Source organism: Talpa occidentalis, unplaced genomic scaffold (assembly GCF_014898055.3).
Source record: "Talpa occidentalis isolate TD23 unplaced genomic scaffold, MPIMG_talOcc4v2.1 talOcc4.7, whole genome shotgun sequence".
Classification (NCBI taxonomy): Eukaryota; Metazoa; Chordata; class Mammalia; order Eulipotyphla; family Talpidae; genus Talpa; species Talpa occidentalis.
The window spans coordinates 64,930,210-64,944,305 of record NW_023605083.1 but is presented as its reverse complement, the minus strand read 5'-3'; the positions used below and the strand labels follow the sequence as shown (position 1 = coordinate 64,944,305).

The following is a 14,096-nucleotide window of genomic DNA, read 5'->3' as shown; positions in this document are numbered from 1 at the left end:
CCATCCAGACACTGCGAACTACACATCCCCTGATCTCAGAAGGGAGGTGTAAAGGGCAGGACAGGCCACAGTGCAGGTTTTCTATGATCCCATGCAGACCGGGTAAAGGAGGAGTCAGAGCCCTCAGTGGCTTTTGCAGGCTTTTATTAGGGTTTACCCAGTACACAGCAGGCAAGGGTGCTGGGGGGCCGGGAGACTGGCAGGCTTCCCAGACCCCAGCAAGTCTTCACTCTATCTGGGCTCTCTGGCGTTCTCTGCTTCCCTCTTTGCTTCTGCTGGCATCCCCGTGACGCCGCCCTTAAAAAAAAACAGTCTTCGCCCAGGTGAATCCCATCTACCTATGCCCACACCCTACTCCAGGTGCCCGCCATCAGGCATGCATTCAGGACCACAAGGATCCATCATCTATCCTGATGGCGGGAGGGCAGAAAAGCCTGACATTTTTCTTACCCTAAGGAGGGCTGCGAGGACCTGAGGGCGGAGTGAAGCAACTAGGTTCTCGGTTAGCATTTTTAACTGGCCATGTGGCCGGGGGTTGCCCTGCCCGGGCGTGCTAGCTTTTCCCCAGCTGTGTGGGTCTTTGGGATTCCAGGTCAGTGGAACGGGTAGGACGCATTTACAAACTTATCTCCCTCTTTCTCCCTGAGTTACTCATTTCCCCATTTCTCCTTCCCTTGTAAATAAACCTTTTATCAACCTTTTGTGTGTGTCTGCAGTTTGGCATTATAAGTCCCTGTAGGGTAAGGAAAAATGTCAGGCTTTTCTGCCCTCCCGCCATCAGGAGAGATGATGGATCCTGGCGGTCCTGAATGCATGCCTGATGGCGGGCACCTGGAGTAGGGTGTGGGCATAGGTAGAAGGGATTCATCTGGGCTAAGACTGGGCTTTTAAGGGCGGCATCACAGGGATGCCAGTAGCAGCAGCAGAAGCCGAAGAGAAGCCGAGATCACCAGAGAGCCCAGAGTGAAGACTTGCTGGGGGCTGGGAGGCCTGCCAGCCTCCCGGCCCCCCAGCACCCCTGCCTGCTGTGTACCAGGTATATCCCAATTAAACACCTGCAAAAACCACTGAGGACTCTGACTGCTCCTTTACCCGGTCTGCATGGGATCAGAAAACCTGCACTGTGTCCATTCCTGCCTTACAATTGGCGTAAGTCGGCAAGATGAACCATGCAGACGGGTGTGGAGCCCTCCGAAGACCTGGAGGGACTAAGGAGTAACAGACTTTGCCTGTGACGATGCTGGAGGCATCATGGTGGCACAGGAGATGGACAAGGTCCAGGAGCTACAGGACAAGACCTGGCATGAAGGAGAAGCCCGAGAGGACCAACCAACGACCTCCGAGGCAGCAAGAATCGTCGGGGAAGAGAGGACCGTGATTCGGAGCTCGCCAGTGCTGACGGAAAGGCCTAATGGACTTGGACTAATGGAGTTGGACTGACAATCCCGCCAGAAGGTGGAGGACCTTGCAGGTTGATATGTTTTGGGACCCTGGGCGTGGAACAGTTTTGTTTGTAAACCCCAGGAGATGGGAATCTGGGGGTGGCCAGTGGGCCTTGATGGCCAAAAGCAGCCTGTGTATGCCCAGCAGCCAGGCAGAGGAGAAAAGCCAACTGCGAAGGCAAAAGCTGGTGCTGATGCTGAGTTTGGGAAGCCCTGAGTGGCTGCTAAGCACTAAGTAAGCTGAGGAAGGCCAGTGAGTCTCGTAAAATCACCTGTGGGTGAGGCCCTGCTTGTTGTCCAGTGAGGGTGAGGAGCTGAGGAACCCGTCCTTGGGGGATGGTTGGGGAACGTGGCTTGGGGTGGAGCCCAAGCCGAATGCAGAATTTGTATACAAGGATCCCTGCCTGACCCATGTGCTTGTGCAGTGGGTAGGCCTGAGTGCAGGGATCTGTGTGTCGCATTGGTACTATGAAGGCCGAATGTTGGAGCGACTGCAGACAGAAACCCTGAGGGTTGGCGATTACCCCCAACAGAATAGAATCGCCAATCCCAGAGTGAGTGCATCCTGGGGGTGGATGCTGTGTGTGGCTTGTAGCCGAGACTACAGCCAGAGAAGGCCAGGAAGCCTGACGGCTCCTGGTGTGTTATAGTAGATGCCGTGAGTGGTTCCCCTCCCTCGTATGAGCAGTGCCTTCGGCAGCAGATTTGGTGGCTCATCTGCTAGTACCAATAATTGTCTTTTGTCACTAGGTTGGGGCCCTGCCTGGACTTAATTGTGTTCTGTTGTATTTTATTGTATTGTTATGTATTTGCTTTTGTGGGCCATGGCTACACTGTTTATGTTTGCTAAGAAAACTGTATACATGTAGACTATATGGCAGAAAACCCTGAGGGTGTGGACTGTAGGGTAAGGAAAAATGTCAGGCTTTTCTGCCTCCCGCCATCAGGATAGATGAGGGATCCTTGCAGTCCTGAATGCATGCCTGATGGCGGGCACCTGGAGTAGGGTGTGGGCATAGGTAGATGGGATTCACCTGGGCTCAGACTGGGCTTTTAAGGGCGGACACAGGGATGCCAGTAGCAGCAGCAGAAACCGAAGAGAAGCCAAGAGAGAAGCAAAGAAGCAGAAGCAGAGATCACCGGAGAGCCCAGATAGAGTGAAGACTTGCTGGGGGCTGGGAGGCCTGCCACTCTCCCGGCCCCTCAGACCCCTGCCTGCTGTGTACCGGGTAAATCCCAATAAAACACCTACAAAAACCACTGAGGACTCTGACTCCTCCTTTACCCGGTCTGCATGGGATCAGAAAACCTGCACCGTGTCCATTCCTGCCCTACAGGAGCCAAGCTCTCTCCTGGGGGAGCAGATGGAGGCACTTTTCCAAACCCAACCTGCCCCCTCTGCTGGCCTTTTTCCCCAGCATTCTCTCCTGCCTATCTCAGAACTGTAACCCTATGCACTGAGGAGCTGCCTGTGCCCCATTGTATTGAGACCAGACACAAGAGAAACAGCAAGTGGGTGTTTGCAGAACCGCAAGCCTGGACTCCCTAGGTCTCCTTTTCCAGCAAACAGCTGCCTTTACCGGGCACTAGACCCCGTGTGCTCCCCACAGCCCACACCTTAGTCCTCTGTGTGTGGGTCTTATTGACAGGAATGTCTTCCAGAACTCCCCATGGCATCGCAACCGTCTAGTTTTTTTTAAAGATTTGTACATACAAGAACTGGGGTACAGGCCAGGTGTGGGAGTGAGAGGATTCACCAAGAAAGCCTGGCAGCCCATCTTCTTGTTCCAGGTTTATCTTCCTAAACCTCCAGGAAGTTTTTTCTCCCTAACATTTTTTTTCTGTTCCCTTCCCAAGCTTCCATGACGTTTTTTCTCCCCAACTCCTTTTCTATGTTTCTCTTCCCAAACCTCCATTAAGATTTCCCCACCGCAGAAGGAACCTTGTCCAGCTGGGCTCCCACAGCACAAGTATATCATCCAGCCCCCCCATGTGCTGGGCGTTACAAGGGGCTCTTCCATCCCAGCCAGGGGAAGGGTCTCATCCCATGATCGGCCAAGGCTCAGCTGGGGGCTGCTTCATCATGAATGAATAAGTGAATGAGCAAATGACCACATGCCTTTGCCAAATGTAGATTTTGTTGATACATCTGAGGGAAGAAACTGAGGTACAAAGAGTGGGGCAAAGGGCTGGGAATGACCCCCAAATTCCCTGATGTTCTAACCCAGTGCTCACTCTTCTTTGGCCCCCTCCTGCTCCTTCTTCTGCTCTTCCTCGTGTTGCTTCTCCAGCGGCCCACACTGATCCTAGAAGGTAGTGGGAGAAGGAAAGACCATAGGTGGGAGGCGAGGGGCTGCTGGCAGGAGTGGACTGACCACCACAGTAGAACTGGCACATCCAGGATGGCAGCCCAGGATTTGATGATCCCTTGCTGTGTGACCTGGAGTGAGTCGCTTTCCCTCTCTGAGCATCAGATTCTTCACCTCACAATGGGGAGAAAGGCTGGCACTTCCTGAGCATGTAACTGCCAAGCATTTCGCCCTGTCTCCTGAATCCCTCACAATATCCCCATTTTGCAGATGGTACAACTGAGGGTTGGGGCAGCCACATGGCCTGTCTTAGGCTCCCAGCCAGTGGGTGGAGAGGCAGGCTGCAGGCCAGGCGGCCAACTCCAGGGCCTGGGTTCATAAGCCTTTCCAAGGGTTCCTGGGAGCAAGGAGATGAGGGGTGCCATGGCAGTCAAGGGAGAGGACCTTAGGGGCAAAGCTGAGGAAGCTCTTCTCATTTTCATAATCATGAAGTAGTTTCGTGTAAGTGGAAACTGCTTATCATTGCTGTGATTTCAGAGTATTGCATCAAATAGCAGCAAGGAAATCCTTCCGCAGGTTTAAAGAAAGTGTTAAGGAGACGGTTACACAGTTGGGATGGTGACCTGGATTTGCTGCAGTTTGGTAAACCCCAGTATCCATTCTCTTGGTAGGAGTATGAGAAACCTGGGGGTGGCAGCAGTCATCAGTGAGAATTCCCTGTGTGAGTCTCTTCCCCAAATTCCCACTGCAGCTCCTTGGCTGTGCTGCTGCCTCTTGGTGGCCTCTCAACATTCCCCACCTCATCCAGCATTTTTCCTGATTCCCACTGCCTTCTCCCTCCTGGATTCTAGTCCACCCCGTGGCCTCTGCGAATCTCAGCTCTCCCTGCAGCAAGGAGGCTGCTTCAGAGCAGGACATCGGTCTTGCTGCGCAGCCCTGGCGGCCAGCTTTCCTCCTGGGCCTCTGGGGATGTCCATGGCAGCACTGTCAGCGCTCCTCGCACTCACCTTTTTCTCATCTGTGGGAATGATCTCTGACTTGTGCATACCCATGCACTCCATGACTTCATGGAACTCATTCAGCTGCTCCTCTCTCAACAGGGGCTTGTCAGCTGCAGGAAGGAGCAAGGGGCTGGCTGAGGGTGCTGGGATCCTGCGGACAGGGTACCAGGGAGGTTTGGGGTTCTGAGGGCCACCCCAGGAGGAGATGATTAATGGTGCAAGGCCAGGGTGGGATGAGATCTTGGGGTACGTACAATAGATGGCAATTCCCATTTTCTGCTTATCCTCTGGAAAGAAGGATAACATGAAGGTCCTGGGGTTCTTGCTGAGCAGCAGGTGGGCATGAACTTCTGTGTCATTTTCTGGAGGAGAAAACCTCTGGGTGAGATGAGGGCCAGGGGTCAGTGTGGTTCATGTGTCACAGGCGAGGACACTGGGGGTGTCCAGGGTACACAGACCCCATCGTTGAAGGCCAGGACAACATGGCCCAGCTCCTACTGCATGCCAGGCCTGTCCTGACCCTTTTGAGTAGTATGGATCCTCCCGCAGACCAGCTGTCAGGGCCCTCTGCCATCTACAGAGGAGGTGAGGCCCCAGCAGGAGCCTGAGGCCTGCCAGTGGAGTCAGCATTCCTGTGCTCCCACTGGGTGCCCTCTGGTGGTGATAGTGGGGCTGGGTGAAGTCACCACCCTTAGCTCCCAAAGGGGAAAGCAGTTGAGAGACAGGCAGGTCTGGAGTCAGCCCTGGATTTGAGTCCTGGCCCTAATTGCAGGTGTGTGGCGCAGGGGAAAACACTTGAGGTCTCTGTTTCCCCAATTCCTCGTCAGATCACTGTAATGTTCTCCTAGGGCTGCAGGTGAGAATTCAGTGGGTTCATTGCTGTGAAGCATTTCAGCAGCGCCTGGCACACAGCAAGAGTTCAAAAAGTGACGCTATTACTGAGCATCTGTGTGCAGCATGGGCGTCTCTCCTGTGTTCTCTGTGCCCGAAGCCCTGTCCTGTGTCCCTGCTCCCCTCCTTTACACTGGTCCACCCTTCCTCCAAACCACCCCTACCCTCCCCCTGACCCTTACCTTTTCTGACCACGGTCCCATTCTGCCGCTGGACCAACAAGTGAGTACTGCTGTAAATGCAGTGGTCCCCACTAGACCAGACAGCCGGGAGAAAAGCAGTAAGACAGTCAGGGAGAAGTGGGCCATTGCCCATCACACATTGGGGCAAGAGTCGGGTGGCCATTACAGTCATCCCTCCCCCTGCCATGGACGTGGAGGCCGAGACCAGGAAGAAGGAGGATCCACTCAATCCAGCAACAGGGACTGGAAGCGGGGACTGTGGGAGTCTTACATGGTCTGGTACTCTCTCGTGTATATCTTGTCCTCCGTCTGGTTGGGGGCAAAGTAGAAGAAGGCCGCGCGGACCTTTTTAGCCGACTGATTGAACTCAGGGTGTCGAAAGATCGAGGCGATATAGAACCACTTGCCAGAGAGCTGGGGAGAAGCCAGGGGTGATGGAGGCTGGAGCTGAGTCCTTGATGCTCAGCTGCGACGAGTCTTGGGCTGATCTCCCTCCATTTGCAAACAGGAAGACAGGGCTCCAGGTGAGGAGGGACTAGCCAAGAGCTCTCTCCATGCAACACCACCCACTCAGCCCGGGTGTCCCCTCTGTGCTTAGCTCAGTGTTCCCTAAGAAATTGCAATGGGGCACGGACTTTGGGGGTCATGAATTGCCTCTAACTTCTACCTGTGGATCAGAACTGCACCCCAGGACCCAGGAGAGGGCACGGACCATCACCAAATGGTGCGCAGGCACTCACCCAGTCCAAAGTGACATTGGTGATGGGCTTTGCTGTGAAGTTGGCACATTCTGGGCTCTGGGCACACAGCAGAGGAAGGAGGCTCAGGACGGCGAGGGCCCAGGGCAGCGCCATGCTGATATCAGAGGCACCTGCAGCTAGGCAGCACTGGCGGCTGGAGGGTGCAGGGACTTTTTTACAAAGGTGTGGGCGGAATCCAGGGTCCTGACTGGGACTCGTGCCAGTGAGAGTTTGGAAAATACCTTGTACAAAACCTTTTTTCCTTCCCTCAAAATCCACAGTCCAAGTGTAATTTGGAGAGGTGTCTGGGCACAAAGGTCTGCCTATTCAGAGCCAAGGTGGGCGTGGACTGGAGGGTATCAATTGACATGTCTGGATTTCAACCAGGGGATGTGAAGCAATTGCGCAGGTTTTCATCCACTTCCTTTTCCAAAGTACCCACACCTGAGCAGATAGAGCCACCAATCAAAAGTTGAAGTCACCTTAGTTCCCTGGCTAGTGTGGTATCCATGTGGGGTGTGGGGTAGGGGAGAGTTGGGAGGGTGAGGGCAAATATGGATTCCGTCCAGTTTAGTGTGCAACAACCATGGAAGAGCAAAAGTTCAGCGGGGTCTCAGCTAGCCCTGCAGGCAGGGACATTTCTGAAAGAGGAGAGCATCTCAGTTGAACGTCTATGTCTAGTTACTGTATCACTGGAACCATCTCCCTACATCTAAACAGGACATTAAAACCTTGCATCGCCACCCCCAGCATGTGAGTGGGGAGCTTGTCTGTCTTCTTCCAATCCTGGAACAGTTCCCGGCACACGGTGGGTATTCAGTAACTACTTAGAATCACTAATTCCACTGCCCGTTTGTATTTCTACACCACAGGGGGAGGGTCAAATCTTTATGCATCCAAATAAATGCTTTCAGAACACATTTTCATGGCATGCTGACCATTGTGTAGTCTTATTTATTGAATCATGTTTTGAATAATTTCTCACGGTTCAGCCTAGTTGCTAGTTATCATTTTAATGGATTTGTAGCCTCTCATTCATGTCCAAAATTCTACTCTACTTAATTCTGTCCTCTATAGCCTTTTATTTTACTTTTCCAGATTTATGAGCTACAGTTGTCTCTAGCGTTTTATACTGTGATAGCCCCCATTGAAGTCTCATGCCAGAGAGTGACCACATTGCTTGTAAAAATTGCGAAGAAAAAGAAAAGTATATGTCTAACATAAGACTTGAGTGTTTCTCAAAATAGCAGAAACCCAGAAACCATTCAAATATCCATCCACCAATAGAAAAGGGGAAAGCATGTGGTGGTATTGCATTCAATGGAATATTACCGAGCAATGATACAGAATGAATGACAGATGCAGGTAACATCAAAATAAATCTTAAAAACACGCTGAGCAGAAGTCAGTCTGCTCATACTATATGATTCCATTTACATGAAGTGATAGAATTGTCCAAATTCATCCATAATGTAGAAATCATGTCAGAGGTTGCCTAGGGCGAGGAGAGCAATTTGATTGCAAAAGGCACAAAGGAACTTTCTGCAGAAGACGGCAATGTTCTATATTTTCTTTGTGATGGCATTCACACCTGTATGTCCATTGGTGAAGATTCAATGAACTGTAAACTTCAGATGTGCACATTTTATTTTATGCCTCAATGAATTTGATTTAAAAAAATCTCTTTCCAAAACATACAAAACAAAACTTGACAAATCAATAATAATGATTTTTGAGGTTGCACAAATTTGCCGGTGTTCAAGTCTCTTTCTACACATCCTTGTCAACACTAGAATTTCTCTTATTTTTTTCATTATTTTTGCAAGCTCCAATAGTTTTTTGGATTTCTGTTGCTCTAACTTGATACTTGAAGAAATGATCAGGGCCTTTTTAGAGGAAAGATTGCAAATGAGCGAGAGGTACTGAAGGACCTGGAAGGTCTGTAGCTGGAGTGTGTGATGGTGTCTGAGGTGACTGGAGTAACCCAGATAGAGGCTTAGAGGTTGGTGGAATTGAAGCCTGCAGAGCGTCTGTGCCAGGCTGAAGAGGTGGCAGTGGACTCTGGGTGTATGAGGAGAAATGGGGAGGTTTTAAGTAGGGTACGAGGGGAAGCGTCTGCTTGGCTCCATGTCTGCAGTGAGGATAAGAGAAGGTAGAAATAGGAGTATGGATTTGAGAGACAGATGGAAGCCCTTGCGTGGTCCTGGTGCAACCTGATCGGGGGTAGAGGTAGATACAAGGCACTGTGTATGCAAGGAGAGGCTGAGGGTTACGTGGTGACAGCGCCACCATTGTGCTGTGTCAAGTGGGGTTCGTGCTCAGAGCCCAGAGTTTGAGTAGGGATCGCTCCCTTCACCCCAACAACACACACACCCACACACAGTTTATTAAATAACACGTAAGCACTTCTGCCACTAGGATCTGGTGCTAAGTGACCCAAAACCTTAAACATGCTTTCTCACCGCCAACACCATTCAGACCCCTGGAGAACCACGTGTCACATCGTCCACTTTACCCCTGAAACAACAAACCGCTGTATCAAGTGTCCTGGGGATCTGTGGGTTCCCTACCACTGATACAGGAGGTGGACACTGTTTTAGAGGTCAGGGAGGATTTGGGGAGATTTAGAGGTAAGAGGAAAGACTAATGTTCTCATCCTTCTCTCTCAACAGAGAAAACAAACTCTTGCGAAATTAACCCTTGTTTTACAATCATGCCAAAAGTCCACTTTCTTACAACACAGGATTGGGGAGGGCCTCCCCAGTTAGACATAGGCAGTGTTTGCAAGTGTTACACATGATCGCTGAGGAACATTTGGCCACTTAGTCATTCTGAGCACTCTAATGTGTAGGGAGGTAGATGAAGACAGATCGGTGGACAGTCTTGACTCTTGACGTTGGCAGCTAGAGCTTGACTGCTCACATTAGGAAGGGTTTTCCATTTATGAAATATTTGAACAAGCTTGAATTCATTAAATAAATCTCCAGAACTAAAAATGTTCAAGTCGGCTTTATTTAAGTGCTTTTGTAGGCTACCCCCTGGGTATTGAGCCCTGGTCTGTGGGCCTCCATTTGCTCGTGGGTAGAGATGCAAGGGGAGCCTGAGTGGGTCTTGGGCCGACCCAGAGCAGGACTCAACTTCTTTTGTCCAGAGCCTCTAGCTCTGGCCTAACCTGCAGGCCTCCAGAAGTGAACCTCAGGGTATGTAGTGTGATTAGAAATATATTTGGGACCTCTCTCTGTCCAGAGAGCTGTCCTGTTGTTATCTGACAATAAACTTGTTTTAATGTCTTAAAAAAAAATGTTTGATCTCCATTCCTTTTTTATTGAGTGTTGTTTATTTATGCATACAAGACTGGGGTCCATGCCAGAGGTGTGGTGGATGAGAGGATTCAATAAAGACAGAGTGGGGAACAGAACAGGCAGATTGACTGAAATACAGGAGAGCTCTGCTGAACCAAGAGGGTAGCTCCCTGACAGGGGATCAAACTCGTACTGCGGAGGCTGCAGATAGTTTCATAGTGCTGCATCTTAACCACTTGCGCCACCCGGGAGGCCTTGATCTCTGTTCTTGTTTGCCCACGCACAGCTACTAAAATCCTTTTGATCTCTACTGTCTTTTTGTGTAGTAATGAGTCATAGGGCAAGCGCAGAGCCCTTAGGGTCAGAATGGAACAGGAAAAGCCTCAGAGGAGGAAGGAAGCTTCAGAGATAAGGGCAACAAATTCCAAATCGAACTAATCAAACCCCCCAGGACTAGGGGCAACTGGACATTCCAGAACAAGGATGAGAAAGAAATGTATGCTAAGATAAGGGCTGGGACACAGAGACTTCATTCTGGGCACAGTGACATTAGGGCAGTGCGTGAGACCACTGAGAACTAACCAATCACGAAGAGACTGGTGAAGCTTTAGAATAATTAGGGAAAGAAGGTCTACATTCCTGAGACACGACTCCACTGGGCTCCCTTGCCCCTCCCTGGCCTGGTTCCACCGACCTAGGAGTCCACTTTAGTTCTGTTCCCTTTCTACTTAATAAACGTAGGGTCTTGGGGCCTCCCTGGTGGCGCAAGGCATTAAGACACAACCTATGAAACTGTCCGCAGCCACTGCAACACAAGTTCGATCCCAGGCCGGCCAGGGAGCTACCCACATGGTACAGCAGACCTCTCCTGACTCTCCCACTGCTCCCCTCAGTAGTCTACTTTGATCAGTCTGCCTGTTCTGTTCCCCACTCTGTCTCTGGTGAATCCTCTCATCCCCCACACCTCTGGCCTGTCCCCCAGCTCTTGTATGCATAAATAAATAAATCTTTTTTAAAAAATAAACTTTTTTTTCCCCTCTAAACAAGGACACTGCTGAGGGGAGCAGCGGGTGGCAGGGGTGATCTGCGTGCCATGTGGGACACTCCTCCAGTGGCCAGAGAGCAACCAGGGATCGAACAGGTGCTGCAGAGGCTGCAGGCAGCTTCACAACCCAGCGCTCAACCACTGCGCCACCGGGGAGGCCCAAATCATCCTCTTTTGACTTTCTTGCCTGAGTGTCTTCCAAGTTCCTGCTGCAGCTTTGTGAGACACCAACCGGCAGTGGTCGAGTGCCTGGGACTCAGTGATGCCATTGCAGCCTGGATTCCTTCCTGGTTGGGAGACTAGGCCTGGAAACCTGAAATCACGTATCAGTAATGAGGTGATTGCTGGCCATGGAGGAGGCCAGTGCTTTGGGGCAGCCTCAGGTTGGGAACTGGTTACCAGGGGAACCCACCCTGTGATTACAGGGTTGCAACTTTCAGTCTCACCTCCAGACCCCTGGGGAGGGGAGAGGGATGGGAGGTTGATTCAATCATCGACAGCCAATGGTTTAACCAACCAGGCTACGTAATGACACCTCCATAAAAATCCTAAGTTCCTGGGTCCAGATTGGGGACCATGTAGAGGTGAGTGGGGAGGGACACACCTGGACAGGCCCTGGAGCCTCCACAGCCCTTCCCACATACCTTGCTCTTTTACCCCACCCTATTTGACATTGTTTTACTCTGCCATTTGACTGTTCCTGGCCTGTACTGTTTTATAATAAACTGTTGATCTAATATGAAAACGGCTTTCCTGAGTTCTTTCAGTTGTCCTAACAAATGATAAAGCCTGAAGGATTGGGCACCTCTGATTTATAGCCGGTCAGTCAGAAGCACAAGTGACAAGCTGGACTTCATACTGGTCTCCAAAGTGGGGTGATCCTGTGGGACTGAGTCTTCCCTTTGTGCGATCTGGTGTTGTCTCCGGTTACTGTCAGAACAGAGTGAATTGCAGGACATGAGGTGTCCTCTGAAGTCACAGGATCATTTGGTGCAGGAGAAAAACCCCACTTCGGTGGCCAGAGTATTGGGAGAAAGGAAGGCTGCGCTTGCAGTGGTAAGCGCAGAGCCTCTTCGCAGAGGCAGTCCTCCTGACACTGACCACAGCGGGGCAGGGGCGTGACCTGGTTGGTGCTTCCTCACCCCACAGCTGAATGCCAGTGTATAACTGCAGATACAAGCCCAAAGTAGACACAGTGTGAAACAACAACAGGATTTATTTACACAGTGAGAAAAAGGAGGGAGGGAGGGAGAGAATTCACAGGCTGGCATGTGGCCAGATGCTGAGAGTCAGACCCCAGTTAGCATCCTCTGAGCAGAGTCCAAGGACTAAGCCAACACCATAAGTGGCAAGCCGGCAGCTTCTCTCAGACACCCCTCTTCCCACTGGTTCAACTGCCCAAAGCCCCAGCAGTTTAATAGTCAAAAGCCTTAGGTCTGCCCTTTTCCCCATCAGCCTGCCCTTGGGGTGGAATTTTATTTTATTTTATTATTTTTTTTTTTAAGATTTATTCACTTATTTATACAAGCACTGGGTACAGTGAGAAGCGCCGGAGGGTGAGAGAATTCACCAGAGCCAGAGCGGGGAGCAGAGCAGGCAGAAGGACCGAAGTACACTGCTGAGGGGAGCAGTGGGCAGCAGGAGAGGTCTGCGCGCCGTGTGGGACCCTCGCCGGTGGCCGGGGATCAAACTGGCACTGCAGAGGCTGCGGGCAGCTTCACAGCCCAGTGCTCAAACACTGCGCCACCGGGGAGGCCCAAGGGGGTGGAGTTTTAAAAGCTCCTCCTTCTGCTATAGAGTTGACTTGAGGGGTGTGGAGTCTAGAAAGCCACCCTTTGTATCATCAAAGTGGCTATGAGCGCCATCCACTGGCTGAGGTTGTCCTCACTGTTCCTCCAAAGTCCTCATTCTCACTGTCCTTCTGGCTGCCTCTGGGGTCTTCCTCTCCCTGCAAAGATGTTATACAAGTTGTGCCTCCAAGCATGTTCAGCACTACCCTGACAGAATTTTCTCCAATTTTCTTACATTTCATAGTTTTCCTACTTCTGTGGATTGAGGTTCTGGGCAGCCACACCCACCCCCAGCCCAAATCTCCATGTGACCCGGAAAACAATATCAAGAGAATTTTTGCAGGACAGATAGAATATTGATCAGAAGGATGTCAGATGGTGGCTGAAGCATTGTCCTGGCTCTACAACTTGCTGGCTGTGTGACTTTGGGCAAGTTGTTTAGCAACTCTGCCCCTCAATTTCCCTACCTGCAAAACAGGGAGAATAAGAGCTTCTACTTCATTGGGTTGATATGAGGAATAAATCAGTTCACATCTGTAAAATGCTTATTAAATGAAACAGACTTGCTTCTAAGGGTCCACCTATTATAATTACAGTCACCACCAGTTTAGCAACATGCAAGGATGGAGAGGAAAAGAAAAAACTTGAGTTATATAAACTCCTCTTTGATTGCAGGTTGTGATCCACTTCTAAAGACCTCAAAATGCAAAATTATGTGTATGGGAGAATCCAGAAAGTAGGATGTTTCCCCAGTAGACAGACGAGGAAACAAATGGTTTAAAGATGTAAGGTGATCTTAGGAAAAGTCACACAGCAGGTGAGGTTTAGATCATCAGGGAAACACACCCATTCACCACCAAGTATATTCTGAAAAAGCCACTTTTGCACGTCTCTTCATCACCTCCAGGGTAGAGCCCTCTGTCTGATAACCAACTGGTGATATTCATGAACAACCATGGATAATACATTGGTCCTAATGAGAAATTGTGTCTTAGCTGAGGAAATAAACCCAAAGATTTGCTCAAGTTCTAGTCCTACTTTGTGATCTTGGGTGATGCTTGTAACCACATTGGACTTGAGTTGCCCTGTTGGGAGAGCCAGGGTGACCGTGCATGTCTCACTGCATTGTGCCCAAGATGAAAACCCAACGCACTCCATGTGGCTCCTGGTTCACAGCCTTAGCACAGGAGGTTGTAGCCACTGCTGTTTTCAGTGGTGCTATTTGGGGATTGAACTATACAGAACTGGATTTTCTTGGTCAAAAAGTAGGTGGATACAATATTTCAGAAGGTTTACCCTATTATGTTGGAGCAATCATGCTGTGTGTGGTTGGTAAGCAGGGAAGGCCATATCACCCCCACTTTGCAGAGAGAGAAATTGAGGCCCAGAGAGAG

General features: G+C 50.5%; 1 protein-coding gene across 1 annotated transcript; it reads right to left on the bottom strand.

Moving 5' to 3' along the window:
- Window positions 1-3,673: 3,673 nt before the first annotated feature.
- LOC119232532 (alpha-1-acid glycoprotein-like) lies at window positions 3,674-6,679 on the bottom strand. Its single transcript, XM_037494583.2, has 6 exons — window positions 6,566-6,679; window positions 6,097-6,239; window positions 5,826-5,896; window positions 5,007-5,114; window positions 4,759-4,862; window positions 3,674-3,748 (listed from the first exon to the last, which is right to left on the bottom strand). Exons 1-6 carry the CDS (start codon window positions 6,677-6,679, stop codon window positions 3,674-3,676), a joined length of 615 nt encoding a protein of 204 aa, XP_037350480.1.
- Between the last annotated feature and the right edge of the window lie 7,417 nt (window positions 6,680-14,096).

What these genes read in the sequence shown, in the direction of transcription:
- LOC119232532 (XM_037494583.2), bottom strand. Translation starts at nt 6,679, where the DNA reads ATGGCGCTGCCCTGGGCCCTCGCCGTCCTGAGCCTCCTTCCTCTGCTG. An exon ending in TGGGACCGTGGTCAGAAAAG is followed by an intron (nt 5,115 to 5,825) that starts GTAAGGGTCAGG and finishes TTTCTCCTCCAG; the next exon opens with AAAATGACACAGAAGTTCAT. An exon ending in AATGGGAATTGCCATCTATT is followed by an intron (nt 4,863 to 5,006) that starts GTACGTACCCCA and finishes TCCTTCCTGCAG; the next exon opens with CTGACAAGCCCCTGTTGAGA.